The 27,746-nt window shown below is 41.0% G+C and overlaps 2 protein-coding genes across 2 annotated transcripts; one reads left to right on the plus strand and one right to left on the minus strand.

Annotated features, from left to right (window-relative positions):
* Window positions 1–1,685: 1,685 nt before the first annotated feature.
* On the plus strand, window positions 1,686–21,259 carry col9a1a (collagen, type IX, alpha 1a; the record flags this gene model as incomplete). The annotated part of the gene is made up of 32 exons (XM_079219137.1): window positions 1,686–1,760; window positions 2,567–2,641; window positions 3,584–3,622; window positions 3,722–3,784; window positions 5,274–5,327; window positions 5,439–5,474; window positions 5,848–5,871; window positions 6,609–6,662; window positions 6,970–7,023; window positions 7,169–7,201; window positions 7,783–7,839; window positions 9,578–9,631; window positions 9,767–9,820; window positions 9,919–9,972; window positions 10,481–10,534; window positions 10,636–10,689; window positions 10,910–10,963; window positions 11,566–11,619; window positions 11,726–11,779; window positions 11,872–11,916; window positions 12,036–12,089; window positions 13,182–13,235; window positions 14,140–14,193; window positions 15,614–15,685; window positions 16,477–16,512; window positions 16,614–16,658; window positions 16,847–16,879; window positions 17,140–17,286; window positions 17,393–17,447; window positions 18,241–18,429; window positions 19,306–19,383; window positions 20,238–21,259. 32 exons carry the CDS (start codon window positions 1,686–1,688, stop codon window positions 20,441–20,443), a joined length of 2,064 nt encoding a protein of 687 aa, XP_079075263.1. The 3' UTR covers window positions 20,444–21,259.
* A 960-nt stretch (window positions 21,260–22,219) lies between these two features.
* On the minus strand, window positions 22,220–27,652 carry ptp4a1 (protein tyrosine phosphatase 4A1). Its single transcript, XM_079219101.1, has 5 exons — window positions 27,448–27,652; window positions 27,100–27,192; window positions 26,299–26,429; window positions 24,921–24,995; window positions 22,220–23,391 (listed from the first exon to the last, which is right to left on the minus strand). The coding sequence occupies exons 1-5, from the start codon at window positions 27,550–27,552 to the stop codon at window positions 23,274–23,276; spliced, it is 522 nt and encodes a 173-aa protein (XP_079075227.1). The 5' UTR covers window positions 27,553–27,652; the 3' UTR covers window positions 22,220–23,273.
* Window positions 27,653–27,746: the final 94 nt, after the last annotated feature.

A 27,746-nucleotide genomic window follows, 5' to 3' on the forward strand; every position in this document is an offset into this window, starting at 1 on the left:
ATATTTATATATATATATATATATATTCATATATATTCATATATATATATATATATATATATATATAAATATATATATATATATATATATATAATATATATATATATATATATATATATATATATATATATATATATATATATATATATATATATATATATATAGCAATAACACAGAACAAAACAGTCCAAATAGTCAATTACAAGGTTACAAAGGTTCTGCAAATAAAAGTTTCTGAGCTCATGAAAAGTTGACTTTTTACTGACATGGAGAGTTGCTACACACATATGATGATGTTATAGAATATGATACAGCAGTCAAAAGCAACACACACACACACACACACACACACACACACACACACACACACACACACACGCACACACACACATTAGAGCAGCATAATCCAGAAGCATCCTATAATAGTTCAACATTGACAGAGAACATTTCACTCATAGAGAATTCTTTTAATACTTAAAGTGCAGTTTGCTGATACTTAACATACTTCACTGAAATACTTGTATGTGTACTGTAGAGTATTCTCACAATGCGGTAGCCTTTTAGTACCTTTACTTCTGAATCTGAATACTTGCTCTATACCTGTGTTTACATTGTCTTATCTTTAATACATGACACATGCATTGTTTAAGGATCCAAGCATCATTTATTGTCAGTAGCAACACAGAGCTGCACATCAGAATTCAGTCTGGTCCCTTTTGTAACACAACAAACACCTGACAAACAAAACAAAACCAAAAACAGTAGAACATTCCTGTAGAGCTTTTTTTTTTTTAAATGTAAACAGCAGCAACAAAAACAATTCTCTCGGCAGATAATATGGACAACATCTTCACATTAAAAACTCAACATGAGGAAAATCATCGTCCATCAACCATGACTGCTGTTTGAGCACCAACGTCATGATTCAATGTCTTTTTCATATGTATCTTTATTGTGTGTATGCATATAAGTACGAAGAGCTACGTGAAACCAGAGTCAAATCCCATGTATGTGTAAACACACAAGACCAATGAAGCTGATTCTGATTCTGATGATGTCCAAACGTCAAGTGCAGCTTCCTGGATGATAATAATAAACCTAAAAAAAGGATTGAACATGTGACAATAACTTCATCAATCCAGACCAAACCGTTTCTCCTCTAAATGAAGTGTGACTCTTGCAACGTAGCCCTTTAAGCCCTAATCCTATTTATTGTTTGAGTTGTGTTTAGAGGTCGTATATGGGGATTATATATTATTGCAGCCCCGATTTTTATGTTTAATTTGATACCTAGCATGTTTTTATTTATTAATGGGGGGATTTATAGCATATTTTCTTCTTGATTTCTACCTTGTGACCTGATATAAAAGGGCCCCCTTTATTTTAGGGCAATATCAACCCTTTCTTTTGTCTTGGTCACTTTCCACTGAGCGGGGCGTCAAATTCGACTTCATTTCAACGTAAAGGTACAGTCCTCCCAGTGTGTGTGGAGAAGCCCCCCCCCTTGTCCCCCCCCCCCCAGCTTAGCCTCAGCTCCTCATGAATAATCAGGACTTCAACGTCCTCCCCTTCCAGCAGGCGGTGGGGCTTCAGTGAGGGGAGACTGACAGGTGGACCGTCCGTGAGCCCCGTCTCATCTGGGAAAAAGGGACTTTTTGAGCATCTTCCTCGGCCCTGGGAAGACCATGGCTCGCTCCGGGATCTGTCGAGAGTCTTCGCTGGTGATTTTGCTGCAGATCGTGCTGATTTGCTCGGCTCAGGTGAGAAGACACAGCTGCTCTTTTCTCTCCATACGTCCTGTATCGTCCCCACAGGAGCAGGGCTGTGGGGATCACTGAGGCATTTATCCACGGCTCATTGGACATAACAGGGTTTTATTTAACACAGTGAGACTCTGAGGTGAATGTATGATCCTTATAAGTAAGTTTATACAAGTGATGTTACTGTGAATCTCTTCATATCATATTGTACATTCCTGTTGGCACATGAAGCTTATTTTGTTTACTTTATTCTACATTACTGAACTCATTTGCTCTTATTTTTCCCGATGCTACCCTTGTTAAAATCAACTGTGTGTGTTTGTGTAGTGATTTTACTTCAAATACATCTTTATTAAATAGTCTTTTAGGGACTTGAGTGTACTTTCATTAATTTTTGGTTCTAATATCAGATTTTCTTTGACAATGTTTGTTGGTTTCATGCACCGTTACATGTGAAATCAGTATGTGACACATGAATGTTTAATTTAAGTGACTTTGAGGTGTTTAAAACAATAATAATGATGTACGCATTCAAAACCAGAATGATTTACATGAACAGACTTCAATTATTTTATGAAGTTTATCTAAAAAATGGTCAAAAAGCCCCAGTCCTCTGAACACATGCAGTATAATGGGAGTGTAATGGGAGTGTAATGGGAGTATAATGGGAAACCAGGTCTGGTTCCTCATCCCCCACACAATGAGGCTCTGTGTGAGCTGCCCTTCAGCTCTGGGAGATATTTAGAGATGAATTTCAGCACGAGGGAAAAGTGAAATTATTATTTTTGTGTGTGTTTGTTCTGCAGAGGGGCCCGGTCGGTCCCAGAGGCCCCCCGGGGCCGATCGGAGTAGCAGGCGTGCCCGGCGTGGACGGCATTGATGTGAGTCTCCGTGTGCTGTTCTTCATGTGTGTCCGGTTCCTCTCTGGTAAACCAGCTCAGTGGACGTGATGTCACATGACTTCCTCCTGACCACGAGCACAACAGCAGCTGCTTTATTAAACTACAGTACATTCATTTTGATTACATGCTGCACTATGAGCTGGAAAACATTAAAAAATAAACCAGAAACAAACTCAGACATGAATCCTGATCCTCAGAGAAAAAATAAGCTGTTTCTCTGCGTCCCTGAGTTTAAAGCAACAGAACCATAATCCGGGTTTCCTGAGTTCAAGTTCTCCCAAATGCACCAAAATGAGCAGTTCAGTTTTTTTCTATGTGTGTGTGTGTGTGTGTGTGTGTGTGTGTGTGTGTGTGTGTGTGTGCGTGCATATTCTTATCAACATGAGGCGTTTAAGCACCATGGTCCCTATATAGGGTGAGGCGGACCTGAAACCTCTATTTTTTCTGTGTTTCAATCTTTATTGACTCTTAACCAGTAACATATACACTAATATTTACACATCTGAACAAAAACTCACATGGGTTGCCTTTTATTATAACACCAAACATATTCAAATAGCCCTTGTGGTTGCAGAGATACACCCTTTTTAGTTTGGGGATGTTATTTCGAGCAGAATCCTAAAAAATCCCTCGGTTTTTAAAAGGTTAAATGCTGCTTCAAAGGCCTCTTCACACGTCTGGGTATTACATATTAGTGGAGAAGATTCTGAATCATTTACAACGTATGAATATGAAGCATGCAGTTGAAAAAAAAAGAATAAAATAGCCAGATTAAAAGAACCCTTTCAGTGTCTCAAAGGGAGAAACTTCCCTTTGCACCAAGCAAAATGTCTCCGTATTAAAATGAATAAATAATGCATGGCTTTAGAAAACGTCCGCTTGCTAACATTTCCTAATCCTCGTCCTCCTCTGATTCTTCAGGGCGACCGAGGAGAGGACTCCGAAGTGAACGGTGGACCCGTGAGTGCACTTTTTTTACTTTTTCCATCCTCATTGCAACGTGCAGGAGTACGTTTTCCTGGTGTTGTTGGTACGAGCTGAACCTTCTGCTTCTTCCAGGGTCCCGCCGGCGAGAACGGCCAAGACGGAGCCCTCGGGGCCGCGGGCCTCCCGGGCGCAGACGTAAGTGTGGCGGCGACGGCGTTGCGTTCATGCGCCCAGAAAGAGAATCAGAGAGTTTGAGTCTCCAACAAGAGGCTGTATTGACTCTCTGTAAGATCTGAGCTGCTGCTTGTGTGAGCAGCTTGTCTTGGCCTCCACTCAGAGGGCCTTGAATAAACCAATCTGGCTATTTTAGGGGAGAGAGTCTCCGAGCCGCTTCCGGGACAGGAACAGGGGTCTTTTTGTGTGAGATCGAGGGGGGAGGAGGGGGAGGGGGGTCCAGCAGAGACCGCTGCTGACGGGACCGGGCCGTGAGCCGGGTGGCGGCGCAGAATGGACTCAGTGTGTCTGCCGGGCCGACGGGCCGAGAACAGATTCAGAGATTCATGTGGATTTGAGACTTGAGGAGAAAGCACCAAAAGAAAATGTCTGCCGAGCTCGAACAGTTGTACTTTGTTTGTGGGAGGAGGTGGAGGGAGTTTCTACACCTACTAGACCAGACTGCAAGGAGGAGACGAGGAGACGAGGAGACGAGGAGATGAGGAGATGAGGACTGTTTTACTGTTTATTTATATTACTTTATATGTGTCTCTTGTGTACACTTTACCTGTCTGCTGCTGCAATCCTGCAATTCACCCACTCTGGGACTAATAAAGGAATCTCTTATCTTACGAGGAGACGAGGAGATGAGGAGATGAGGGGATGAGGAGATGAGGTTGTGTTTTTTGGGTGCGAAAGGAGAAATTGTCTCTGCCTTTGAGGGTCCTTTCTGTTTCCTTTCCTTCGCTGTGGCCTTTGACCAGGTGGAGAGTGTTGGTGAGGGTTATTTATGGAGCAGGCAGGTGAGGGGAGGAGCTTATGGAAGGAAGGCCACGCCCCCTTATTGATATCATTTTTTTTTATCAGAGCGTCCAAAGACGGATGCAATCAGAGGAAGTTTTCCTCACTTTGAATTCATGTCTCGGTCGTTTCTTGTCGCGTTTTACGACTTTTTTCCGTAGTTTTGGCCGTGATTTTTAAATCAATAATAACGACAGCTTGTTTACAACAACAACACCTTGTTTGTGTTTCTTGCCCCATCTGGCTTTGTTTGGTTGGTTATTCCCAGAAATGACTTTGGTGAATATAATCATCATAACCGACAGAAACAACAAAAAAAGGCCCAAACTAAGAAAATAAACCTCGAGCTGTGATGAACAGACGTTGCTTCATTCACACTCTGTCCCCGATGTTTGCTGGTTTGGTTTGAACCCTTTTTAACCCACAAGTTCCGCCCAACATGATATGAATTCATCTCTCATACAGAAGACATCACAACATGTGAAGCGATCAGACACGGAGCTTAAAGTTAGACGTCAGAAGCTGCACGTTTTCAACTTCATCAGCATTATTAACGTGGACGTAAAGGTGTCATTGTTCTCTCAATTGTGTGCATTCACAATGTTGTCAGCTGTATTTTAAGCATTTATTTTTATCATTATGTTTTTTTAATGTTGCGTCATCCTTGTAGGGACCCGTTGGACCTCCTGGAGATCTGGGCTCAGTCGGCCCCAAAGGACCAAAAGTACGTTTATTATTGCTACCCTGTTATATAGATATATTTATATAGATATTTATATAGATGTATTGTTCTATATCTGTCCAATTCATCGGTGTTATTGTGGTTTGTTTTCAGGGAGATTCTGGGCCACGTGGGCTTTCTGGAGAGCCGGTAAGAACAAATAAAAACCAGAATTACATAATAGTGATTAGTCGTTACAAGTAATTTTCTATGCAAGAAAATGTCAGAAAATGCAGTTTTCAGCTTCTCCAGTATGCAGATGACATGCTTGTCTATGTTTTATATCATATAGCTTTGTGTAGTGGACCGACAAAACAAGATAATTAAAGACATCCCATTCTTACAGCGGGCTTTAAATCATTATCATGATATTAAAAGGATATGTTCTGATATGCCAAATGCATGTGACATGGTTGTTTGCCGTCAGCTCCCTGTTTGAACACTGTGCTTAGTTACCAGTTTGTCTCTATTGATTCTGTGGACTGGTCTCAGTCTGACTCTGTGCGTCCCTGACCTCCCACAGGGCGTCGGACCCGACGGGCTGGATGTGAGTATTTATATAATATCCATAAGCCGTGTTTGTGAGGGTTAAAATGCTCAGCAGGTGGGTCAGGGTGAGTAAAACCAACCCGCTCACTGTCAAAGGTTGTTCCACAGCGGCGGACATGACCACCTTAACCAGATATAGATGCATGGTTTATGTCATGAGCAGTAGCACATATTCATCCTTTTTGTGAGATGTAATGTACATCTTTACTGTAACTCGCCGTCTCATTTTGGCCTTAAAAGCTGAACTTTCTTTAAACAAGTGTCACTGGTCCTTTAATCTGTTTATTTATCATTATCTTTCATGTTGATGAAAAATAAGCAGCAGTGGAAAAAATTAATTTAGTAGAAGAAGTACTTCCACAGTGTAGAAATACTCTGCTGCAAGTAAAAGTCCTGCATTCAAAATGTAACTTAAGTAAAAGTACTCTCTATGCAGAGTAGTATATATTGTATTGTTTATACATAATTATTGAGGGGTTAATAATATTATGTTTTATTTGTGGATTATATCATTAATCTAAATCTGGAAGGTAAATTAAGTTATCAAATAAAAGTAGTGGAGTAAAATGTATATCATATACACTGTGGTGTTAGAATATAATATCTGAGTACTTTGACTTTCACCTCTGAACATGTCTGTATTCATATTGATTCTCATCACATATTTATTTGCATTTGTTTCTGTGTTTTCGAGGCTTTACTGCGTATAGCTCATGTTGTGCTGTTTGCTAACAGGGCATCCCGGGCACAGACGGGCTTCCAGGGGAACTCGGCAAAGTTGGATCAACTGTGAGTAGATTTATGATTTTATTTATGTGAAGTTTGTCATGTTTAAATTCACGTATATTGAAGGGCAGCTGTTCATATTCCTGTATCTGTTATCTTATATACATTATATTCATCTTTTTTATTATTATAATTTGTTTTTACAATCCTTTTCCTATTATATTTAACTCAACTAACATTTTTACCATAAAATTACACATCATATGTTAGCAATGTTAACTTCTGCATTCCTACAATAAAGTGTATGTATATATATTCAAGCGAAAAATTAAGCTTCTTGTCCATAAATACTTTTTTAAATCTCTCACAGGGAGCAAGAGGCAAGCGAGGTCAAGTGGGTGCTCCTGGTGCTGCTGGGCCGCGGGTAAATATGATCAAAATAATATTATAATAACAGTTTCTGTCTCCACTCATGTCCAACACTAACTCCAACTAAGGGGAGGAAAGAAATTACAACTCATGATTTAACGTTTATTTAAAGCTGTTTTTAAGCTGTTTTTTCCTCCTAGGGTCCTCCGGGTGTGTATCAAGGCGAGGACCTGGTAAGTTTGATCCCGAAGTTAAGTTACAACCATTTTAACAAAACTGCTTTCTGCCTCGTGAAAATAAAAGCACTTCGCAAGAATGAAGAATTCTGGTTGATTGACAGCTGATAGGAAGAAGAATAAAACAAAAAAAACATGGCTGACTATAACCACAAAGTCAGCGTAGGTTATTTATCTGATTTCCTGATTTTAAAGGACCTGTTTATTTTGTTCAAAGTTCTACAATTGTTGTGTTTTAATACACAACTAAAAGCCAAGGCGATGAGTTCAAGTGCTCGTAGAAAACTCAGACATCTGAGACTCAACCAGCTATTCATTTAAATTGAGACTGCAAAAGCACATCGTCCTCTTCATGACTCAAACTAACTTTCAGTAAATTAAACATCACCAGAAAGTAGGTAGTTCTTATAATTATCAATAATAAAAGTAAAGCACAAACAATTTGAAGTAAACCATAAAAAAACGTTTGTTAATTTGCCTTTTCTGCTGGCTCATGGCCCCTCTATGGCCACTGGACAGTGGAGCCCCCTAGTGGCAGCGCTCTTCCATGACCTCAAATAGGCTGTTGTGTTTTTCAGTGTCCCAACGCCTGCCCCTCCGGACTCAATGGTCACTCTGGTCTCCCCGGCATGAAGGTGAGTGAAACGTCACGAAGGCGTCATCTTCGAGTCACATTATTTTCCTGACTCCTGTACAGCACTTTGTGACCTTTTGTCTGTAAAAAGTGCTAAATAAATAAACCCTACTTTCTCGAGTCAGACTTGAGTCACAATTTTGACTTAACAACAACAACAACAAAAAAGACTTGCAACTAGACTTGGACTTTTACACTAATAACTCGTGACTTCACTTTTTACTTGAAAATACCTTCTGCCACCTGTTTATGAGCTCATACCTTGAATTCTACTGGTCATACATCCCATGTAGGAATCCCAGACCTATTTTTCCTTGTCCTTGCCTTACAATATCACATAAGTAAAGTGTTCATGCTTTTAACATAATTTGACAATAAGCAGGTGCATAAACCAAAAGTAAGGAAAAAGATGTGTCGAAAATGACTCTGAGAGAGCTCCCCAAGTTGTGGAAAATAGCAATTTTCGTACAGTTAGCTTGACGCTATACGCGATTAGTGCACGTTTCTAGATAGATTACGACCTACTGAGTCCGCCAATACCATCAAATCGTCTGTGGAGCAAACACCCGCCACTTCCCAGATATTCTTTCATCCTTCAGAACAATTTTTGTTCTAGCAAAAATCGATGTCTCGCATAGCGTCGCTTGATAGCATTACGAGCGCCAGCCTCCGCTACGGACGGATGTTGCGGTTCGAGATGCGTTCGAGGTCCAGGAAGAAGATGCGGGTATTTCTTTGCCGGAGCAGAATATTTTTCTTTTTCGAAAAATGTGTTGGACAGCATTCGATCACGAGACAGGAGACAAACCATGAAGAACTAACGTTACTTTACTGGAGACCAGTTGGAGAAAAAGACAGCAACGATTATTTTGTTTGCTTACAAAAACTACGCGGTGCTAAAAAAAGAAAAGAAGCTAATCCCAGTATGCAAAACGGTTTGGGTGGGAAAATTACACTCTTTCCATTTGCAGAGGAGCTCATTATGATTTTCTCTACTAAACGCTCTCTAACTTTGTTCTGCTTCACTTTATCAAAGTCAACCTTTGCAGAGAGAATGTTCACATATTGTGTTATGATTTGGGTTAGAGAATGTTCACATATTGAGTAATGATTTGGGTTAGAGAATGTTCACATATTGTGTTATGATTTGGGTTAGAGAATGTTCACATATTGAGTTATGATTTGGGTTAGAGAATGTTCACATATTGAGTTATGATTTGGGTTAGAGAATGTTCACATATTGAGCTATGATTTGGGTTAGAGAATGTTCACATATTGAGCTATGATTTGGGTTAGAGAATGTTCACATATTGAGCTATGATTTGGGTTAGAGAATGTTCACATATTGAGCTATGATTTGGGTTAGAGAATGTTCACATATTGAGCTATGATTTGGGTTAGAGTTGGACCTTACAGCTGCATCACTTCAAAGAAATAATCATTCTGAAAGTGATTTTTCTTTATAGGCGGACCTGAAACCTTTTCATTTTTTTCTGTGTGTCATCTTCATTTACTCTAAACCAGTAACATATAGACTGATATTTACACATCTGAACTAAATCCCACATGTGTACCTTTTATTATAACACCCACATTATTCAAATAGCCCTAGTGGTTGCAGAGATACACCCTTTTTAGTTTGGGGATGACATTTTCGAGGAAAGGGCCTAAAAATAGGTGGGTTTTAAAAGGTTGTGCAAAGACCTTCTTGTGACTTCCTCCTCCTCGTCTGTCTGCAGGGCCACAAGGGGGTGAAAGGGGAATCTGGTGAGCCCGGAAGACAAGGACACAAGGTAACATCCTCTCCTCTGTGATCTACTCCTGCAACAGATAACACGCAAACACAGTTTGCATGAAACTTTGCTCAACATTTCTAGAAAATGCTGCTTGTTGTCTGAGCTCAGTGGTTTTTGCTTTCTCTCTTTCAGGGAGAGGAAGGAGAACAAGGGCCAGGGGGGGAAGTTGGCGCTCAAGGACTCCCCGTAAGATATTCCCCCCGTTCTCTCTCTGAACAATGAGACGTCTCCTCTCAGTCAAACGTACCGACACGGAACCTTTCTACCTTTCTGTCTCTTCTCAGGGCCAAGGAGGAACCAGAGGCCTCCCAGGAATAACTGGCCCCAAAGGTGACAAGGTAAGAGGACGGACACACACACACACACACACACATACTAGACACACGCATCAGGACCGACGGCCCACCGCCTAAACCTCCATCAAAGACCTTTCAAAATAAAAGCTCAAGCTTTTTTTGACGGTCGATTCATCTTTAAAGTAATTTCTTATGCAGGAAAATTTCTGTTTTCAGCCTCGAAATATATATTTTTTTATCATATTAAAATAGATATCATTTGGTTTTGCACAAAACAGTCAAAGACATGTGATCCTATTCAACCTGGAGAGACTGGGATGGACAGCGTTCTCTATTTTCTGTCACTTTATTGACCAAACTATTCAACAATAAATCAAGCAACTAATTGGCAGATTAATAACTATTAATAAGTAGTTATGTCTCTAATGTGACCTGATATCTTGACTCAAAACATCTTTTAATATGCAATGTAATATGATACGATGGTAAAAATGTCCTTAACTAACTTAACCTTTTCTGACTACAACTAATGTCTCGTCTCCATGATCAGGGACCTCGTGGGAAATCCGGTGATGGAGGTCCTCGAGGGATCCAGGGAGGCCCGGTAAGTCCCCCCCCCCCCTCCCTCTGCGTGTTATTAAGACATAAATACACAAACATTATTATTACTAATACAACAAAACTATTAATGATGACATCTTTTAGGGCGACGTGGGTCAAAGAGGAGCCATAGGTGAGCACGGGCCAGCGGGAGTGCAGGTGAGATCTCACACACATATAGATTTATGTAGCAATGTTTCACTGTTTTAAATATAATATACTATACATTTGAAATATATTCACATAAATACTCTTTCCGTGACGTCACTGTTTCTTTTGCTTCTCCTTCCAGCGTGTGGTTTGAGTTTGACGTCATCAATTCAACATGTTTCTGCTTCTTTCTTTGTTTTTGTGTGTTTTTTGTGTGTTTTTTTAACAGGGCGATCGAGGCCCGTCTGGAATCAGAGGAGTGCCAGGGCCAAAAGGAGAGCCGGTGAGCACCGCTTTGTCTTATCAATCAGTCAATCAATAACGACTGTCCTGTTGCTTTCCTAGTCACAAACAAGCATAACAACTTACTGAAAGTCCTTCCTTCCTGCTGCTGCCAGGCTGCATAACAAACTGAGCTCACAGTAGACCACAAACACTTAGAACACTTTAATCACTTTGGCCACTTTAATTATATTCATCTGGTGCAATATATAATACATTTAAGTACTTGTATATACTTATTTTATTCCGTCTGTATATTTAATATTGCTACTGTATTCTTCTTTACTGTTTTACTGTTTATTTATATTATTCGATTTTTTTATTTTTTTATTTACTATGTGTCTCTTGTGTGCTCTGCTGCTGTAATCCTGCAATTTCCCCACTGCAGGACTAATAAAGGATTATCTTATTTTATCTTCTCATAATGCAACCATATGAGTGCCATTGATTCACAATACCCTGTCATACGCTGTTCTGTCGAGCAGGTTCTGCTCATTAGACGTTATTCAAATCCACCTCTTTAGTTCTCGGCGGTTCCTTCATTAAAAGGAAAGACACTTTTGTCTAATTATCTGACAAACATCTCATATTTCTGATCCGCAGGGCCTCGCTGGTCCAGATGCCCGTGAGGGGATACCTGGTCTGCCAGGATCCAAGGTAACTACCATTCATTTAAAATATCTTTTACAGCAGTTGATTTTTTGTGTGTGCTTTTAGATGGAAAGTTCAACCTCTGAAAGTTTTTCTGTGTGTTTTTTTTTAGGGTCTTACAGCAAAAGATGGGGCTCCGGGTGACGCTGGCCCACAAGGACTTCCTGTAAGTGTGACCTTTGACCCCCCAAAGCGTCCCCCAGTCATCATCCACAGTGCGACGTCTTGTTAATGTCTGATTTCATTGTCTTCTCGTAGGGTTTGCCCGGCGCTTACGGCCAGAAAGGAGTCAGCGGTGCAGCGGTATGATCTCATTTCTTATTGATTAACAACTTTACTTATGAACATTTCTAGATTGTACAATTTTTGTTAATTTGTTTTAAGTAAAACAAACTGCCCTGTTTTCATCTTTTTGTCCCCAGGGTCAGACAGGTGATCCAGGTGCTGTGGGACTGATGGGGTCTCCAGGGAAACAAGTAAGTTTAACACTTTGTGTTGCAATAACATTCAAGAGTAAGTTTGTAAACGTTCATCATACCTGATGAGAACAGAATGTAGTCTTTGCATTTTAACTGGTCCTAAACCAATCCGCCCCGAGGGGGCAGACTGAGCAATTGTTATATAAAACTGTAAATCATAGCTTGTTTTATGAGAAAAAAAGCCCCAAACTGCTGTATTTGGATGTATTGAACACCATAAGTAATATACAAGTAAAATATATGGTTTGGTACATGAATAAAATCAAATGTCACAGATGTGCCCGAATGCAAATTTTGGAGTCCTCGCCTGAATGTTCTCTGTTCTAAACCCTTTCTAACTTTGTTCTGCTTCACTTTATCAAAGTCAACCTTTGCAGCGAGAATGTTCACATATTGAGTTATGATTTGGGTTAGAGAATGTTTACATATTGAGCTATGATTTGGGTTAGAGAATGTTCACATGTTGAGTTATGATTTGGGCTAGAGAATGTTCACATATTGAGTTATGATTTGGGTTAGAGAATGTTCACATATTGAGCTATGATTTGGGTTAGAGAATGTTCACATATTGAGTTATGATTTGGGTTAGAGAATGTTCACATATTGAGTTATGATTTGGGTTAGAGAATGTTCACATATTGAGCTATGATTTGGGTTAGAGAATGTTCACATATTGAGCTATGATTTGGGTTAGAGTTGGACCTTACAGCTGCATCATTTCAAAGAAATAATCATCCTGAAAGTGATTTTTTTATAGGCGGACCTGAAACCTTTTCATTGTTTTCTGTGTGTCATCTTCATTTACTCTTAACCAGTAACATATATACTGATATTTACACATCTGAACAACATCTCACATGTGTACCTTTTATTATAACACCAACATTATTCAAATAGCCCTAGTGGTTGCAGAGATACACCCTTTTTAGTTTGGGTATGACATTTTCAAGCATAGGCCTAAAAACAGGTTGGTTTTCTATTGGTGAAGGTGTTTTTTAAAGAATTGAATAACTTACCCGATGACATTGAGGTGGATGTTTTCTCCGTTGCTCTGACAGCGATCTGACTTCCTGTTGTCTTTGCTTGCAGGGCGAGCGAGGCGAGCAGGGCGAGGTGGGGCCCGTCGGGGCCCGAGGAGGACCAGTGAGTCTACGTTTCACTTCAATTTCACGAGACACAGGAAACAGGAAACAGGAAACAAGGTTTCACTTCCTGGCCCCGGCGTTTGTCACGCGCCGGGTTTTTCCCAGAGGCCTCAGAGACGTCCTCAGTGTTTTCTAAGCCCAGCCTTGACTTCCCACCATGACACTCCCAGGACACTTTATTGTGTAAAGCTGGTCAACGTCCGGCTTCAGCAGGTTAATGAGGACGCTCATGACAATTTATTCCTGACGGGTTATCGACGTGCAGTGATCTCATCGGGCGTTCCACACTTCTGCACCATCTAATGCGACACAATGCCAAACAAATAAAAGGAATGATGATGACAGACTGTCCTGGGAGGAAATTCAGTTTAGACAGAAATAATGCAAGAAAAAAAACACCAAAACTTCCATCTCCTCTTAATGTCTCTACATTAAATCATAACCGAAACACGTTTTAGTAACTTAAGTCAAACTGCATTGGCAGCTCCAGATTTACGTAAACAAATATTTTTCCCGTCAGAATCAGAACCATTTATTGTCATGTACGTTTCCACATACAAGGAATTTGTCCTTGACATTTAACATTTAACAATAAACATTAAACAGAGTGCAATAAATGGGAGCATGAATATATACAATTGGATCTACAGTAGAATATAAAAATTAAAGTTAAAATAAAGTGTTTTGTGAAAGTGACAAATGTAAAGTAAAGTGTATTTAAATATGTGCAGGGGGGTGAACGGTAGGACATTAAACGTGACATTTAAAATCGTCCACAGCAAACGAAAGAAAACACATTAATAAAGCGAAACTAAAGATTTCTTTCCATTGTGATTTGATACATTTCAGCCTCTGTTTGTGGTTTCTATCCTCAGTCAAATGTTCCTTTTCTCTCTTTTCAGGGTGGACGAGGAGAGAGAGGGAATGACGGGCCTCTGGGAGCGCCAGGAGCCCGGGTAAGACCTCGATAGGGAATCTCCTCCACACAGGCTGGAGGTGACAACAGCAGCTGGAAAGCTCAGCGTTCAGTTGCTCTCTGACGTGAACACAATGAAGACCATGAGTGGAAATGCATCACATGTGCGAAAGACATCGGCGAGTCTTTGCATGTACAGGTCAAAAGGTCGAGGCCCAGATCGATTCATGCAGATCTTCACGTCACATGTGGCAGCGACGCGTTATCCTTGCTCCGCCCACTTCCCCCGTAGCTGTGCTGTGATTGGCTGCAGCTCGTTGCCTCAAACGTTAAAATGTCGCTCTCGGTAGACGTGTGACTTCAGGGCTTCATGACCAATACCATGGATATTATTATTTTCTTAAAAACCCGCAGACGCAGGATTTAGGAATGTTATAAAATGACACGTGGATTAAAAAAAACAAACCTGAATCACAAATATGAAGAAGAAGGGATTGTTACCGTTATGAAGGTGTAATAATTTGGTCAAATCTGGTTTGAGATGACGAACAAAATATGGGCTTTCAACCCGAGAGGAAAACAACAGGATTATAGTAATACTGTGACGTGGAGGATTAGACCCTGGATGCATCGGGAAGCAGGTATACATAAATCTATTTTGATGAAAACATCATAATCCATAATAATCCCTTTTCTGCTCAGCCTTCCGCTGCAAAACCTCAAACTCAGAGACCAGGGCCCCGAAATACGAAGCGAGCCGTCGCTGTTCCTGAACACCGACTCCCATCCTGAACGTGTTATTCAACACGAGCATCGACCGCCGACATCAACCTCCAAGCCTCGTGCCGTGCTTTTATTAACAGAGTGGCAGGTCCTTTATGAACTACCGTTAAGTCTGTAATCCGCCGGTGAGCGGGCATGAATGGCCTCTTGTTGCAGAAACCTGGAGGGTTTCCCTGCAGCTCCAGGGGTCAGAGCAGGAAGAGACGCCCTGAAAGAGCTCTCTGTTCCCCAGGAATGCCTGAGACCCGCTGGCCCACTGTACGGCACAATCAGTACCCACACACACCCAGAAGCATGTGAGGGGTGTGTGTGTGTGTGTGTGTGTGTGTGTGTGTGTGTGTGTGTGTGTGTGTGTGTGTGTGTGTGTGTGTGTGTGTCTTCAGGTCCTTACAGCCTCACAGATCAGATGATGTGAAGCTGGAGATGTTTTAATTTTTTTCTGTGGATGTGATCAGGTTAAGGTGGGGTGTGTGTGTGTGTGTGTGTGTGTGTGTGTGTGTGTGTGTGTGTGTGTGTGTGTGGAGGACTCTTCTACAGTCGGCCTCGTGTTATGAATCTGAGTGTACGTTCTGTGGATTTAACTGTTTATTTGTGTGTGTGTGTGTGTGTGTGTGTGTGTGTGTGTGTGTGTGTGTGTGTGTGTGTGTGTGTGTGTGTGTGTGTGTGTGTTTCAACAGGGAGTTAAAGGGAACCTGGGTCTTCCCGGACTTCCTGGCCCCGCTGGTTATCGCGGCCAGACGGGCGACAGGGTAAGAGACACGTCGTTGAACACAAAGGCGGAACATCAGGAGTCAATACCAGATCAATACTTTCTGTCATTTCTATCAATGAGGTGGATTTAAAATGTAAAACTGAACACTAACCAAAAAGGTGACAGTTAACTTTCATGAACTGAAAACACACGATCAAAGACAAAGACCAAAACACGAACAACACCCAGATCGGATAACGTAGTGGTGTCGACCTGTCAATCACCTTGTAGCCCCGCCCCTAAAGCGTCCCCTGCGTTATGGTCTGTTTGACTCTAAATGACCATAATTTACTAAATGAACATCATGCTGTATTGAAGAAGACTTGAAACTAGAGATTGAGACATGAACTCATGTTTACAATGTTTACTGAGGAAATACATCAAGAGAGAAGTAGAGTCATTTATATAGACTTCTATACAACCAGAGGAGTCACCCCCTGGTGGTCAGGAGAGAGAATGCAGCTTTAACACATGAAGCATAGACTTCTATACAACCAGAGGAGTCGCCCCCTGGTGGTCAGGAGAGAGAATGCAGCTTTAACACATGAAGCATAGACTTCTATACAACCAGAGGAGTCGCCCCCTGGTGGTCAGGAGAGAGAATGCAGCTTTAACACATGAAGCATGGACTTCTATACAACCAGAGGAGTCTCCCTCTGGTGGTCAGGAGAGAGAATGCAGTATTAACACATGAGGCATAGACTTCTATACAACCAGAGGAGTCATATTATCACTGAGAGAACAGATTTATTAGTTAACAAACACCCGTTGTGTTCCTTTTGTCCTCAGGGGGGCGTCGGTCTCGATGGCGCAAAAGGAGACCAGGTACGTTTCATAGATCGCATTATTATTATTATTGAAGCTCAGATTACAGAGTGTTGAGTTGCAGCTCATTAAGTGATTCATGCATTTCTATTTTTTTCCAGGGCTCTGCAGGTGATGAAGGAACGGCAGGAGAGTTGGGCGAGCTGGTGAGTGATGGACGACTGAAACACCGCGCGCTGTTTGTTTGTTGAGGGAGAAATAATCGTAAAAAAATAACACAAGAATTTGTAGTTCAGGAAAGTAAAAAAAAAAGTTTGAAAAGTCAAAGTAAAATCATTAAGATGTGAAGAAAGTGTTGTATTATGGGATGAAAAACACACCTTTTCTTTTACAGGGCGATCAAGGAGAATCGGGGGAGAAAGGATCGGTACGTTCACCCAACCAAACCCAAACCCATGAATCTGTTGCTTTAGTTTGTGCTTGAGCTTTACTGTGAAGCAGCTGCAGGACATTGTGTGTGTGAACATTGTGTGTGTGAACATTGTGTGTGTTAACATTGTGCGTGTGAACATTGTGCGTGTGAACATTGTGTATGTTAACATTGTGCGTGTGAACATTGTGTGTGTTAACATTGTGCGTGTGAACATTGCGTGTGTTTACATTGTGCGTCCCGTGTGTTGTGATCAGACGGGCCCACCGGGGGAGACGGGGAACAAAGGCCCGGAGGGCGGCAGAGGGCAGCCGGGCAAAGAGGGCAAAGAGGGCCAGCCGGGCCCTCGCGGCATGCAGGGCGACATGGGGGCTCCGGGCCTGCCGGGGTCGCAGGGGCCCGCGGTGAGACGCAGGCTTTTAAACCTTTGTGCATCATGTTCCCTCAACTGGAAGACTCTTCTGGGTTATCATGTGTCAACAATCTTCTTTTTTTATTTTATTTGTGCAGGGAAAATCCCCAACAGATACACACATCAAACAAGTCTGCATGAGGGTGATGCAAGGTGAGTTCTTCCAAACTGTTTTTAAAGGCTTGATCTCTTCTCAGTGGGGCATTCTTATTCATGGCAAATTTTCTAGACTAATCTAGAATTTCAAATTACAAGAAAAATACGTCCTTCAACAAGCTGATATTTTTTCTGATATTTTGTATTTTTATTTAATTGTTTGTGTCTCATATGTAAGTTGCTTTCTACTGCGACAAACACATTTCATCTCGGGGATAAATAAAGTATACATCTATCTATCTATCTGTATATCTGTATATCTACCTATCTATCTATCTATCTATCTATCTATCTATCTATCTATCTATCTATCTATCTATCTATCTATCTATCTATCTATCTGTATATCTGTATATCTATCTATCTATCTATCTATCTATCTATCTATCTATCTATCTGTATATCTATCTGTATATCTATCTATCCATCCATCTAATATTTATTTTGATACTATCAGACCAAGTAATATTCCATGTTAACAATAAATGTAGGGTTAAAGGGGACAATTAACAATAAACAATATTGACCCGTTGAAGGTTACAAAAACCTACATTTTCTCACTGAATATAAGTGTCACGTAAGAACTTAAAAAAAAACTTTATTTGTCCGGGTTTTCAGAAATGTATCTCAGGTGAATGGACTCTCATTTGTGATGCATATCACATTATAAAAAGTACAATTAAGATAAATCAAAATCCGAGTAATACACAGTTTTACTGTAACTGCTCCATCCTGTAAACGCCGATAAAGCTTCTGCATATGAACGTCCGCCGTGTCGTCCCGGTCACAGAGCAGCTGGCCCAGCTGGCAGCGAGCCTGAGCCGGCCGGAGTCCGGCATCTCCGGGATGCCCGGCCCGCCCGGCCCGCCTGGACCCGCGGGCGTCTCCGGAGAGAACGGTTTCCCCGGACACACCGGATCTCGAGGACTGCCCGGCCTGAAGGGTCCCGCTGGGCTTCTGGGTCGCAAAGGACCCAAAGGTGAGTTTGAGATCAGAAGGTCTGCGGCCGCGTGGAATTGTGACGTTAAGGTTGTTTCTGTCGGGGGGAAATGTACCGTTTGGTCTGGAACTTTATGAAGGACCAGGAACATTTTCCAAGGACCAGGCGGCAACCTGCGGTTCTGCAGAGTGAAGCCAATGCGTTCTCTCTCCTGACCACCAGGGGGCAACTCCTCTGGTTGTATAGAAGTATATGATTCATGTGTTAAAGCTGCATTATCTCTCATGACCACCAGGGGACGACTCCTCGGGTTGTATAGAAGTATATGATTCATGTGTTAAAGCTGCATTCTCTCTTCTGGCCAGCAGGGGTTCACTCCTCTGGTTGTATAGAAGTATATGATTCATGTGTTAAAGCTGCATTCTCTCTCATGACCACCAGGGGACGACTCCTCGGGTTGTATAGAAGTCTATGCTTCACGTGTTAAAGCTGCAGCTTTAACACGTGAATCATAGACTTCTATACTGACCACCAGAGGGCGACTCCTCTGGTTGTATAGAAGTCTATGCTTCATGTGTTAACGCTGCGAAGGCTTGATGGCGAAACGCGTCGATATTTTTTAGATGTTTGAAGATATTTTTCAAGCTGATTTGACGTATAGAAATTGGTCCAAATTGAAAAAGTTGCCAGTGTTTCTTCTGGCCAGGAGCTGAAGGCGTCCTGATTTATTTCGTGCTCCTATTTGTGTCGTGTTCTGACCCACTTCCTCCTCGGGGATCAATCGGGTTCATCTTGATGTTAACGAGGGAACTGATGAGGTGGGAAGTCTGAGCTTGAACTGCCGGCTAAATCGGGCAAATTAAATCGCGCGTCTTCCCTCCCGGTGACGTGCCGGTTGTGTTTAACTCTCTGCAGGGGACCAGGGTGACCGAGGGGACAAAGGGCCCACAGCCAGAGGACCCAAGGGAGCGCCCGGGGCCCCGGGTCTACCAGGTGAGTGGCCCATCACGACCAAGACGTCTGAGTTTAGAACAAACGTCCTCTATATCACTTTTTCCTGGTTTAGAACACAATTTCAAGGGATTTCATTCGAAAAAGAAAAGAAGAAAATCATCGAACAAATCAAAATCAAAAAAGAGTGTGGTGTAATAATAACAATACAAATAATAATAATAATGATAATAATAATAAGTGTAGTACTACATTACATTAAGCTGACACTTTTCTCCAAAGTGACTTACAATAAGTGAATTCAACCATGAGGACAAACTCAGAACAACAAGACTCAAGTACAAATTCTTCAATAAAGTTAATAATAATAATTCAAACTTTTATAGCGCTTCTCTAAGAACACAAAGACGCTTTACATTGGGGACAAGAGACAGAGACAAACGGACAAAACAAAAATGGAAAGACAAAGCAAACAAAAACAAACAAACAGAACATTTTTGGTAACAAAAAAAACAATAAAAGTTAAACTACAAAGTGCTATCAGTAAGTAGCATTTAAGTGCTACTAACGTGCTACTAGATGCTACCTTCCTTATTCAAGGCATAGTCGAAAAATGTTTTTTTTTTATGATAATTAATTACAATGAATGTCTATTATATAATGACATGAAAATAATGTACAGTATTACACTGAATTATGTGTATTAGCGGTTAGCATACAGAGGCTACATTATTACGAACATTCAGGGCTCCCTCATGTGGCTATAAAGTGAACTGCAGATAAATAACAAATAAAAGACTACGGGAAAGACATTCAGCAAATTTATTTTGGGACCCCAAATAAAATCTCCTGCGACCCAGCTAACCCCCTACACCCCTCTTCTCTCTCTCTCTCAGGTGAACCCGGGCGACCGGCTTACGGCTCCGACGGTCGGGACGGACAGAGGGGCCCCCGCGGCGTCCCCGGGGTCCACGGCGTCCCCGGGCCCCCCGGGGCCTCCGGCCTGAACGGATACTGCGAGTCGTCCCAGTGCGTCCTGCCCATGGTGGCCTCGCCGGTCTCTGCAAAGGACTCCGGCATGAAGGGCCCCGGGGACATGTGAGGAAGAACAGGGGGGAAAACCTCAGAGACTGAAGGAGAAACCAGAACCACGAGGAAGATGTGCTCCTCGTCTTCTTTTTTATTTCTCTTCTATTTCATGAGCTCATTCGGAAAAGTGATTTATAAACCGACAGGAACTCTGAAACGCAAACATCTGCTTTTGAAAGTTTAATTTGACCTCACTTTCCGTTCTGTTTTTTTTGGGCCATCATCTCTGTACTGTCAAAATGAATGAGTCCAAACCCGGCGGCCATGTTTCTGTAAATGTGTCGAGACGCAGATGATACGAGACGTTCTGCCTGAGCGTCTCTTTGTCCTCTTCATCCCTCCTTCTTCCTCTCCGTGCATAAACATGTTGGATGATTGCTGCCATGACGTTGTTTCTGTGGAGGGCGAGAAAAAAACCTCTCCGGCAGTTTTATATGACTTCTTATTTATTATATCGAGGTTCAAGGCCACGTCTTCGAGTTGTACAAAGGAGGAAATAAAACACATTTTGATAACCTCTGGCATGTTTGTTGCACTACAGAACAAACACACATATATATAATTATTATTGTGTAACGCATGAATAAAATGACATTATTTAGAGTATTTTTTGTATATTCTTCACTCATGAGGACAATACTTAAGAAAACAAGTTTCATTCTTAACTTCTTGTTAAAGTCACATTTAATTTCCAAAATATATGAAAGAAATTTAATTGATTCCATCTGCAAAGGACAAATAAACACATTTAAACCTCAATGTGTTCATTTGATCGTTTACAACTTGAATGGTTTATAATTTTCTAATTAGCTCACGCAATGTTTATAAATTCAGCTTTTTGAAACCCTTTGTTTCCTCATTCAAGGACTTATAAATATTATAAATGATGGTTTAACGTGTAGAAACTAGAGTAATTCTTCAAGCGTGTAAATGTGATTAAACTCAGCTGAAGGAAGCAGCGGCTGTGACCCGACTCCTCATGTTGGGTTGAAAAGATCCACCGAGTCGGCAGAAGGAAGGAGACAAAGGAAGGAAGAGAGGAAACACGAGGAGGAAGAATGAGAAGACAATGACGAAGGAGTAGAACAAGGAGGAGGAGCAGGAGAGGAAGGAGAGAACAAAAAGGAGAAGAAACAAGGAAAAATGAGAAGCAGAAGACGAGGAAGAAGGGAAGGAAACAAAGGATGAGGAGGACGAAGAATGAGAAGAAGCAGACGATGAAAAAATGAGGAGCAGGAGAACAAGGAGACAAAAGAAGGAGAAAGTTGAGGAGACAAAGGAAGGAAGGAGAAAGTTGAGGAGACAAAGGAAGGAAGGAGAGGAAATATGAGAGGTGGAAGAATGACGAGAAGACGACAACGACGAAGTAGAACAAGAAGGAAGAGAAGGAGAGAGGAAACGAGGAAAATGAGAAGGCGACGGAGAACGAGGAAGAGGAGAAGAATGAGGGGAAGAAGACAAAGGAAGGAAGGAGAGGAAACATGAGGAAGAAGAATGAAGAGCAGAAGGAAGAGAGAGAAGGGAAGGAGAGAACAGAAGGAGGAGAAACACGAGGAAAAAAGAGAAGACGACGGAGAACAAGGAAGAGGGGAAGAAGCAGAAGATGATGGAGGAGGAGAAGGAGACGAAGGAAGGAAGGAGACGAAGAAGCATGAGAGGAGGAAGAAAAAACTGAAGAAGACAGAGTAGGAGAACGAGAAGAAGAGGTAGAAGATGGAGGTAATTGAGGAGGAAGAGAAGAAGAATAGAGACAAAGTAAAGTGTTACGTAATAACCCGTGACCTCTGACCTTGTTTTCAGTGTATCTTTAATGTTCTCTCACAGGTTGGTGAACAGGTACAACTTTGTCGCTCACGGTACTAAATCACACATCCATTGATAGTATAAATAGCCAACCTAATAATAATATTAATAATAGTACACATTTTCAAATACATAAAATCATCAAGTATCCAAGTCTTAAGTTACGGACATCAAATAAAAAGGCGTACAAAATATCGCAGACGTTGGAAGTCCAGTTTGAAGCAAAAAAATAATAAAAAGATTTTAAAAAAAAGGAGGTAAAAATAATAATAATAATAAAAAATAAAAATCACATTTTGGACATGGCAGTTAATTAGTAAACAGAAGGTTTGATAGAGAAAAGAAATACAATTCCTAGACTTTCAATTGACAAATATTGCAACAATTAAGCTTTGTATATTTAAAAATAGTTACTGAAAGGGCTTAAGTGAGTTAAGACTTCCTGCACAAGACAAAGGCAACGATTTCTAGGTTTTTTTTGTGGTTTTGTTGTTTATTTTGTTTCCGAGTAGAAAAATGAAACGCCTTTTCCAAATGCCAGCGGGGGTTCGATTCCCGCCTCCATTCCGCTTCGATTGTAAGGCATTTATGGATGAACCACCGGACCTGAAGGAAGGCAAACCCTCTCTCTCTCCGTCTGGAATCGGGGCCGGAAGAATCTTTTAACAGGGGGAGGGGGTATACATTTGCTGACATTTTAGTTTTCAGGCACGTCCTCAGGAGATGTAAACGCACCAACGGCCAATCGGACTTCTTTGGGCTGCGTTCTGCAGACGACACGACGAATTGGGTTGCTTTGCTCTGCTTTTTTTAGGAAAGGGGGGTGAAGAGAAAATACGGTGATTCCAGTTCACGCAACTAATTTATCTTTGCTTTTTTTTTTTTGACACTTGATTTTAAACCTGGAGAGGGGGAGAGGACAGTTTAAACTCATGGTTTTTCAAAATAAAATACTTCAACACAATGACTAAGAAAACAAGCCTGCCAGGTAATAAGGTAGCAAGGTTCAAATTAAAAGGGAGGAGGAGGAAGAGGTGGCTCTACTGGATGCAGCAGGTATTGCGATGGCCGTTGGAATCTTTGAAGCGCAGGCGCATCTTTGGACGATATTTCTCCAGGTAGAACAGCTGCTTGCTGTTGAACGCTCCTCGGCGCTTCCTGCGAGAAACACGAGATCAGGGCGACAATTAGGGGACAGCCGTGATGTTGGATGAAAACATGAAGTGTCAAAAACACGCGTGTGATAATATTGTGTAAATAACATTTTCACCTCCCGTCACTTGTATTTCGAGTCTAATTCATTCGTCAAAAGGAGACGAAATGCACAAAAAACTGAGCTTAAGATGAATTTCATTGATAGCGAGAGTATCATTTTTATTATTTTGTCCACGACATTCACGGAAAATATGATGTTGTGAAAGCATTCGTTTAATATCTGTACTGATGTGAAGAGATATTCAATAGTATAGATGTAACGCCAGATGTCATGCACCTTTTTAACAATTTAATAATGTATATATATATACACACACACACACACACACTTAAAAAAAAAAAAAGTTGCTTAGGGATTTCATATCCTGAATTTGTCAAATTTATGTATTATAAAATCAATAATATCTTGGTGGATTGTTCCAGAATAAGATAAAATAAGATAATCCTTTATTAGTCCCACAGTGTGGAAATTACAGGATTACAGCATCATTGCTCACAAGTGAATACAAGTTTAAAAAAAAAATAATCAAGTAATAGAAAACAATAAAAACAGTAAAGAAGAATATTAAATAAGTATAATAAGTGAATTACAAAAAAGTATATAAAAGTACTTTATATATTGCACAGGTGAATGGTTAAAGTGTCCCATATTTACTGTATCAAGAAGAACAACTACATATATTGCCATGGATTCAATGCTCAAATGTCAGCATCTTCAATATCACCGTTGCAACGTTCTATAAAAATCCAAATATCATGTCAACACGTGGGATCTGAAAATACATTTCGAGCTATGACGCATGAGCTCCTGTGAAAGAAAGAGCTCTGATATATGTTACAGCTATTTATAGACATTATAGACCGCCGTTGGGCACCACTAAAACATTCAGCTAATGTTAGACAAAGGAGGGAGTGTCCAACTAGAACACAGCTCGGACTCATCACAGATATTCATTTAATTATCTTTATTTAAAATATTATGGTGTGTGTGAAGAAATGCTGCATGTTTTTGGGAGTGAATGGTCTGTTACACCGTTTGTCCACCAGAGGGCAGCGACGTTCAGTGAACAGCTCGGTGACCTCATAACACACACACTAAAAAAGATACTTTGTGTGTGTGTGTTTTTATAACCTCTGTACTGTCGTATCTGCTAAAGGCAGACATTCCCAAAAACTTAAATCTTAAAAAAGTAATTACAAGAAGAGTTTTTGCAAAAAATGAATAAAAATAATGCTGTCTGTCAAATTAATAATCTTGAATAACTTTGATTTGTGTGTGTTTTTTCTCTTTTTTGGCAAATTAATTACACTTAAAACACGAGTGAATGGAAGTGGAGAGACTCTAAAATGATTTAAGGAAGCAGCAGAATATTTACAATTATCTTACACAATATCAATATTTCATTTGTGTGTGCGTCAGTCCTGGTTTATCGTCACACACTAATGCAAACATTGTCACGCGTCTCACTTACTGTCGGATGAACTGGACAGCATCTTCATATTTCATCCCACATTCAATCAAGGCGAGCGCGACCAGAACGGGAGCTCTGCAGAGACACAAGGAGCCGGTTAGAAAGCAGAACGCGTGATCTCCAGGATCCTGTTCCCTCGATACACTCGGCTCAGCGGCTTCGCCTGGTTTCATCCGTTAACAGTAACGGTTCCCGCTAACGTTAACCATCACAGAGTAAATCAAGTGTTCTCCTCCAATATCCAGTAGAACATGTGATCAGGACATCATGGATGTTTCTCTAGTCTCAGATCATGTGACTTTGTAAACAACCAATCAGTGTTTAGACCAACAGGAGGAGAGCTAGTAACGTTAGCAGCACCGCTAACAGAGAACCAACAGGAGGAGAGCTAGTAATGTTAGCAGCACCGCTAACGGAGAACCAACAGGAGAGCTAGTAACGTTAGCAGCACCGCTAACGGAGAACCAACAGGAGAGCTATTAATGTTAGCAGCACCGCTAACGGAGAACCAACCGAGGTTCACTTCCAGTTACATGATGATGCGTTCAGGCTCTGCTCAGTGAAAATGAGTACTGGCTGATGGTAAACGATAACGTCATCATGATGCGTTCACATGTAATCTAGTATTTCACAACAACATTAATATTCATTAGAAAGGGAATCATGAGCTCTTTAAAATACCTCTAAGCAGCTTAAAATACATCATTAAAACTACTAATCCATAAAAATACTAAATGAATTGTGAGTTTTATGATCCGCTGCAACACTAATAATCATAAAGACGGTTCAACCTTTCAACATTTTACAACCTTCATACTTGTGACTCAACTGGTTAAAGTCTAAGACGACTTCATGTTTCTCAGATCAGCTGAAAAACAATCAGGAGTCACATTTCTTCTTTTGCTAGTTTAATTTTTTAAACCACGACAGGTGACACAAGTTAGATTTTGTTAATCATAATATCCTTTTAATTAGATATCACTGAATTAAATAATCTACCAATTATCTAATTCTACATACACATCAAAATGAGACAGAATGGACATTTGTGTAAAAGTAATAGTTTCTAAAAACATGTAAGAGATGTTTTCTGATTTTTTTTTTTTACATATTATTCCTGGATAGAAAATGCAGTGCAATGAATTTTTTTGTAATTCTTTCAAATTTTCCTGGAGCTCGATGTCTTGAACTCGCTGGTTTCGTTCGACCATGAATAAAAAAGCAGAATGTGTGACATTTGTGATTGATTACTGACGTCACAGTTGTTATCTGCCACATCCCGACCGACAGAGTCGCTGTGTGATAAGAACATAATACTTTATGATCTAAGAACATAATACTTCATAATCTAAGTACATAACACTTGCTAGGTGCTCACCTCCCCAGCCCCGCCACGCAGTGCACGGCCACGCAGCAGCCCGGCTCCTCCCTGAACTTCAGCTTCAGCAGGTTCAGCCAATCGTCCACGATCTGGTTGGAGGGAGGAGCCCCGTCGTCGAACGGCCAATCCTGGAAGAGAAGAGGGGGGAATGATGTCATCTGCCCGGTTTCTTGGAAACCAAAACAAAAGAAGTGTGAGGGCTGAACCGGCTGCAGGGGGAATACAATGTTGCTGTAGGCCGAGGGCTTTTCCGCCTTTATTGGTGTCGCATTTGTCTTTTTATGGATTTTATTTAGTGGTTACACATTAAGTTTAAACAAAAAGGAAGTAGTCTTTGATAGTATCAGTTTCTGGAACATAATTAAGAGACGTGTCATCGAGCGAATCCATGAACAAAACAGTGCAGTGTTGCCCTTTCATCGGAAGGCAAAAGGCCTCTTGCTGGCATATCATTAAATTTGTCCTGCGAGAATTACTTCATTGGAATAATCAGCAGAAAAAAAAGCAGAACATTTGTTTGGTCACAGCTTCTCAAACGAGAGAAGAGAATCAGCTGTCGTCATTTTTTTGTCTGCGTCATTTGTATATATTTTGGGATTGAAAATGTTCGAGCGATCTTTATCTCAGGAAACTGTGTCGAGGCATTTCTCATCATGCTCAACAGCTCGCTAACTTGGGACCCCGAGTGTCAATGGCGTGTACCCAGCATGCCTTTCAGCGGTGTAACAGGTAGAATGGTTTGGTTTTTGGCTGGACGCATACACAGTAATTAAGGTCCGCAGGCGTGTGTGAACTCACCAGAACTTGGATCCCTTCCTTCACCACCAGAGTGGCGTCATAGGTGGCCTCACAAACCCTCACGACAGTGGTCACTCCATATTTCTTCAGCTCCTGTAAAGAAAGAATATGCATAAGCAACGAATGCGTCTTTTATTACAGTTAAACTTCGGCTGAAACATCATGCTGCTGGTCTCGTTGTTTGTTTATCTTCCATTATTCAAAATGTTTCCCACCTCGTTATCGTTAAAGAGTCCCGTAATGTGAACACAGTCCAGTTTTACTACTTTAACACCTGTAAGCTAAACGTGACCCCTTTGAATCTGGCTGAGCACATTTTAACGTTCAACCGACGACACTGAGGCTCACCTCGATGAACTTGTTCAGGGTGGCGTTGGTGGGATTGTGGGTAATGAGGAACCTCATGTTTTTGTAGGTGATCTCCACAGGGGCCGGTCTGTTCATGCGAGCCATTGTGACGACGTAAAAATAAAAACAAAGAAGAAGAAGAAGAAGAAGAAGAAGACAACAAAACCCAAAAGTTTTCCACAGAGTAAAAACACTGATGTAAACACTTAGTTAAACTCGGAGGGAATGTCAAAAAAAAAAACAGAAACGTCCAACGAGCTTCTCGAAAACCCAGGAACGGAAATCCTCCAGTCTTCTTC

Source organism: Taurulus bubalis, assembly GCF_910589615.1.
Source record: "Taurulus bubalis genome assembly, chromosome: 6".
Lineage (NCBI taxonomy): Eukaryota > Metazoa > Chordata > Actinopteri > Perciformes > Cottidae > Taurulus > Taurulus bubalis.